Here is a 5773-nt window from a genome sequence, read left to right as displayed (position 1 = left end):
CGGCCTCCCGGCCGCCGAGGCCGGGGAGCAGCCCTGGTGGTCCACGGCCCAGGCCCGGACTCGCCGCCCTGCGTCTCTCTCTCCTCCCCCGGCTTTTCAAGCCCCACGTCCCTGGTGCCAGTAGCTGCCCTCTCGTCGCCAGGGAGAGCCAGAAGCAGGCCCAGGAGGGAGTAAAGCCCAAGCCCCTAGCGCAGCAGCCGGCCTCGGAGCCCATGGGAGGGAAGGTACCGTCCCGGGTCAAGTGGCGGGAGGGGGCCGGGCTCACGCGGCGGCCCAAAAGGAGTGGGCTGAGGTGCTGCTAGGAGGCTTTCGGGCAGGGGTAGAGGAGCTCTGGAGAGAAGGGGAAGGGGGAAGCTGGCAAGGGTGTATTAAGGATTGGGAAAGAGCACGAGGTCTTAAGGCTGAGAGGGGTGGAAGCTGTGGTGAGAGCTGTTGCAGTTCTCGGGGGCTGTTGGGGTTACAAGGGAGATTGAGGTTAGATAACACTGCTTTTTATCACACTGGTCTCTTGATTAAGCTCTCCAGCTTGCAAATCGCCAAACTAAAGGTCTTCTTAGCAAAGAAAGTCATCCCTCTACTTAGGTAGTGCTCAATAGCAGAGGCAGGTTTTCCCTTGTCCGGTAGCCTGTGGGTATTGCAAAAATGCACTGCACCTGTATCTGCCCCCTCCCCTTCTCCTTGCATCTGTGTGGGGATCACACTCCAGGTCTTGTCTTCTCTTCTAGATGGAGCCAGTAGTAGAGTCTGTGTTCTCTCTTCTCCAGGAGGCTATGAAAAGTGATACTGCAGGATATCCAGGTGAGATGTAAAGACTGCTAGTTAAATCATGGAGGGAAGCTTGATGTTCCACTAAGTGGTGCTGGGAACACTGTGTTGCCTCTTACAAGCTGGCTGCTTTGTCCAGCGTTACTAGGATAGTAGGACATGCTAGACTGAGCAAAGTGGTCAGTATTAGTATGTATGTATTTTTGCTGTGGATTTCTAGCAGCTGTTTTAAAATAAGACAGTACTGTTCATTTGGAATGGAGCAAAGCCAGCACACTTCTCTTTTCTCAAACTTTTTCATGGGTGAGGAAGATCTGAGGGAGTTGCACAGCTGCATCTGAAATGTGTGACTCTGGATGGGAATGGAGGGTTGTTCAGTTCCTGTTTCACCTGGAGTCTCTGTGTGGGCCTCTGGGAATAATCAGCTGCTTGATTGTAGAGTGAGAGAAGGATTGCTCCTGCAAGAGGGAGTCTTCTTCATCCCTCTAGGAGAAAGCTACCTCTCAGGTATAATTCCTTCATGTAGAACATGAGCCCCTCTCCCTCGGTACCTGTTTGTTTTTTTTTTCTTGTATTGCTGGTATTTAGATCTTGGCAGTTGTGGCCATGTAAATGGAGAGCATTTTGTCTCTTTGAGGACATGTTAGTTTAGAATTTTATTCCTTGGTGTCATAGGGATAGGACTGAAATTGCCCTGCAGCGTTTTTACCTTGAATGTAGAAAAAGTTGGCTTTAGTTAGTGGAATAATCACATTTGACGTATTAAATGGAAGTATTTGTAGTGTGAGTAACTGAGTATTTTAATGCTAAATCAGAGATTCTAATGCCTAAGTCCTCTATTTGAACTAATAGTGAACATCTTAAGATGCTTGCAAAAATGAAGCTTGGATAACTGTGTATCTGGTGATAATTATATTAATGCCGAACTGATGTAAAGATAAGATTTAGTCAGCAGAGTAAGATAACCAAAGCTTACTGTGGGGTGCATGATCATACATACTCATTTGTGAAATATGTAGGTTGAAACTGCATTCTTTGTGAAAGAATGGGCCACATTTGAATGTTTTCTGTGAGCTTCCTTGGAATACAATTTATTTAGCTTGTCACTACAAGAAAAGTAGGTGTCATACTAGATCTAGATATGAAAGAGATGGTAATAATTAATTGACAATTAGTTAATTTTTATCAAGAAAAATCGAATTCCTTTGACTTCTGATGCATGAATATACAGTATCTCTGTAAAATTACAACTGTTCTTCTGATAATGAGGGAAAAAACCTAAAGTTCTGACTTGTAAAAGAAGTAATTTAATATTTTTCAGTAAATATTAACTAACACAAGTGAGAAACAACAAAATCCTTCCTGTTGATTTTGCCTAAAGAAGGTTAAGGGGACTTTTACCAAGCTTTGAGCAAAGTCCGCAGGAACACATAGCTAAAAGAAGATATTTGTGATGGGAAAGATGTTTCAGCATGTTCCTTTTTCTTCCTTCACTTTAGCAGTCTTCCTTTGCCATTCCCTGAGGGGCAGAAGAACACAGAAATGGGGAAAGGAAGGAAGAGAAGATGTAGGTTTCTTACCTCTCACTTCTTCCCTGTGCCACTTTTTCTTCTTATTTTCTTGTCTCAGTCTTCATAATTTCTCTTCTCCTTTGGGAAAGGGAGGTCTGGTGCAAGTTGATGCTAAGCCTGACGAATTGAGTTATTTTACAAGGAGCAGCTTATCTGTGTTGGAAAAGGAGGATTGTCAGATTGCTCTCTTATTCCATCAGGGGACCACAGTTTGAGTGACAATGTGGAAGATGGAGGCATCCCAGGGAACCTCAAGCAAGATGCACTGCCTCAGCTACCTGAAGCCCACAGCCCAGACTTGGGGGCAGCCTGTAACAAACCCCCTCACCAAAATAGAGGCTCCAAGGAACTCGCCCTCTTCACTGACGGTCAGAAACCGCATGCAGAAGAGAAACCCTACAAGTGTCCAGAATGCGGGAAGGGCTTTAAGGGAAACTCCAGGCTCCTGAACCACTTGCAAACCCACACAAATGAAAAAACGTTTGAGTGTGTAGAATGTGGGAAGAGCTTTAGCAGGAAGGCCAACCTGGTGGTACACCAGAAAATCCATGCAGGGGAGAGGCCTTACAAGTGCAAGGAATGTGAGAAAACCTTTATCCGTACCTCAAACCTTATTGCTCACTGCAAAACTCATGTGAAAAAGAAAGAGTTTTCCTGCACCACGTGCGGGAAAAGCTTCAGTGGAAGCGCAGCTCTCTCCCAGCATCAGAAAGTCCATATGGATGGAAAGCCCTATAGATGTACTGAGTGTGGAAATAGCTTCTCTCTGTATGCAAACTTCATCAAACATCAACAGATTCATTTAAGAGAGACACCCAGTGAACACACAGCAGGTAACTGAATTAAAATCTGTTGAGTTTTATTTCAAACTGTACAGACTCACAGGGGATGTATCAGATACTGTGGTCTCCATTTGTCCCTAAACACTTCCCTCCCCTTGCTGTGGATATGAGTGAAGTTAGTTTGTTTGTTTTTCCTTTCCTTCCCATAATATATTTATCTCTCTCATTTGAAGAAGTGCCTTGAAAATGCCAAGGTTGAAAGTTAAGCTTTGCCGTGAAGGCTGCCTGGTACCTTAGACTCTGCAAAGCTCTCAGATCCCACTAGTTTCTGCTTCATAGTATTGCATGATGTGTAGCCTTAGATCTTCAGAAGTGTTTAGCCAACAAAATACTAAGCTTAGGGAAGTGGAAGGGATTTAGACTGTGAACCAGGGCCTTGGTAGTGTCTAGCAGCTAATTTTTGTTGTATGTGGATAATCAGTGAGCAGCTTTTCATTGTCTGAAGTGGGAAGTGTCTACTGGCCATCCCTCCATAATACTTTTAGCATAGCACAAGCTGTCAGGCAAGGTGATTGTTTAAAGTAGGGAGTTTTCTGGATTTTGCAGTGTTCTGTGTTCTTGTAATGATCAGAAACTCTGGGATAAAAACTGACATTGTGGGTTTTTTCTGTTATATCTTTACATGGGGAATCCCTTTATACTTGATCAAAAATGTTTTAATTCTTAATCTTGGATCTTGCCTAGCCACCCATAGAATTCTTTTGTGTGTTGGGGTCTTGACCCCCAGATCATGTAACAGCAGGACAATTAAGACATGAGGCCATATGAGAAGAATTGGGTTTGTGTGTGAGGTTTTCCTGGGGGTTTTATTTATTTTATTTTGTTTTTCTTCCTAAAAAAAATTGAGCAGGAGAACCTTTAATCTTAACAATGGAAATAATAATGAAGTTATAATGAAATGGCAAAACTGAGTTTCTGAGGTAGGGTATGAGACCTCTCAGTCCACAGATATAGAGAGGTAGCCTAGTAGCTCTGCTAATGAGCCCTAAGGATGGGACCTTACATTCCTAATGTTTGGGTGATTTGCTGTTGTTTTGTTTTGTTTTGGTTTTTTTGAGGGCTTTTGGTAGTTTTTTTAGATGTAAGAGATTATAATTCATAACGAAAATAAGTCTCATTTTTAACCTGGCAGTTGGACAATAATATCAGATCAGCCTAATACTATGCCTACTTCAAAAGAAACTGTGGAAACTTATTTTGGAGTAACTATAGCTACTGCATCATTGTAACTGAAGCTCCACAATAAAATTGCTTTTATGGTCAAACATATGCCACGTTGGCCTTGCAATGTGTGGATTAGGAATGAGACCTGACTTCTGTATCTGATGTTTTCAAAGAAGAGGTTTATATACTTACAACTTAAGTACTTCTTTACTAAATGTCATCTGTCCTATTTCTTAAGCAAATTTGCTCCAGCTTTCCTTCTCCCACCCTCCACCCACCCCCCAAAAAAATAATGTATGGGGGAAGCAAGAGGAAGGTATCTTGATTGTGATAAAACCAAAGTGTTATGTTTCAAGGGGTTGTATCTGGCTAGTCTTTGTTCTTGTTTGGCTTAGTTTTGGCCAACATGGGACTTGAATGAAGTTTCAGGTTTAAAATGTGAAGGACAGGAAGGATTATTACTGAGCTGCCTTTTCCTTGTGTGAAAGCAGATTCAAAATGTTGACCTAGCAATCGGTGATAAAGTGGGCTCTTGACTTACACAATCTTCCTTTTAGATGCAAACCATTCTGAACTTACATCTCTGCATCATAAAGAAGAGCAAAGGTGTGGTGCAGAGAAATGTGAGGTGGATCACTTGAGTCTCCTTCTTGAAGAATGTAAGTATAAAAAGGCTTCTAAATTGCCATGCAAAGTGTTTTTACATAGCAGGCATTAACATTCTATTATCTTCCTACAGTGAAGAAAATGTGGGAAATTATGGACATGATTCTTCTCAATCAGCAAAGTCAGCTTCAGGTCCTGCAAGAAATTCAGAAACAACTGAACATTCTCGTCCCAGGCAATAATCTCATTAATTCAAACATCTATAATTTAGGACTGATGCTAGGACGGCAGGCAGCTGCTGTGGCTTCTCTTTCTTTTCCCCTTCTTAATCCCAGCAGTCTCCTCTCTGAAGATGCCGATCTCTTATCTGTGTCGTCAGCTCCTGGAATTTTGCCTACCGCTCAGCTCCCAAACTCTCAATGTCCTGCAGCTTCCACAACTTGATCAGCTTTGTGCTGTGGATGTATCCAGTGTAAACAAATGTGACTACTGTTTTGTACTGTTTTCTCACTCAAACATTTGATTTCTGTATTGTAATGTTGAAATTGTCGTACCTTTGAAAATGCTGACCATACACTCAGTCTTGAAAAACATACATGCTTTAAGATGCATCAGCGAACAGCAGTTGATCAAATCCACTGCCCATTAATTTGTTGCAGCATACCGACATTTTGGCCAGTAATCTATTTTGTCAAGGCAGCTCAAGATCTTCATTACTGGGGTGTAGTTAAGTGCAACATCCATATAAGATAATGCATAAAACTTAAGGATTTTTTTCTACCTGATATGTCTTTAATATGTAGTTGGGCAATTGGGCCTCTACTA

The 5773-nt window shown here is 42.4% G+C and overlaps 1 protein-coding gene across 1 annotated transcript in view; it reads left to right on the top strand.

Moving 5' to 3' along the window:
* LOC104540373 (gastrula zinc finger protein XlCGF8.2DB-like) overlaps positions 1 to 3177 on the top strand; it is a 3473-nt gene extending 296 nt beyond the window's left edge. Inside the window, exons 2-4 of the mRNA XM_010184172.1 lie at positions 143 to 224; positions 726 to 798; positions 2537 to 3177. Coding sequence (XP_010182474.1) covers positions 143 to 224; positions 726 to 798; positions 2537 to 3177 — 796 coding nt within the window. The remainder of the gene's footprint in view (positions 1 to 142; positions 225 to 725; positions 799 to 2536) is intronic.
* The last annotated feature ends 2596 nt before the right edge of the window (positions 3178 to 5773 follow it).

The sequence above is a fragment of the Mesitornis unicolor genome, unplaced genomic scaffold, assembly GCF_000695765.1.
Source record: "Mesitornis unicolor isolate BGI_N332 unplaced genomic scaffold, ASM69576v1 scaffold12645, whole genome shotgun sequence".
NCBI lineage: Eukaryota > Metazoa > Chordata > Aves > Mesitornithiformes > Mesitornithidae > Mesitornis > Mesitornis unicolor.
Note: the sequence above shows the minus strand (reverse complement) of the source record. Positions and strands in the feature narration are given on the sequence as shown.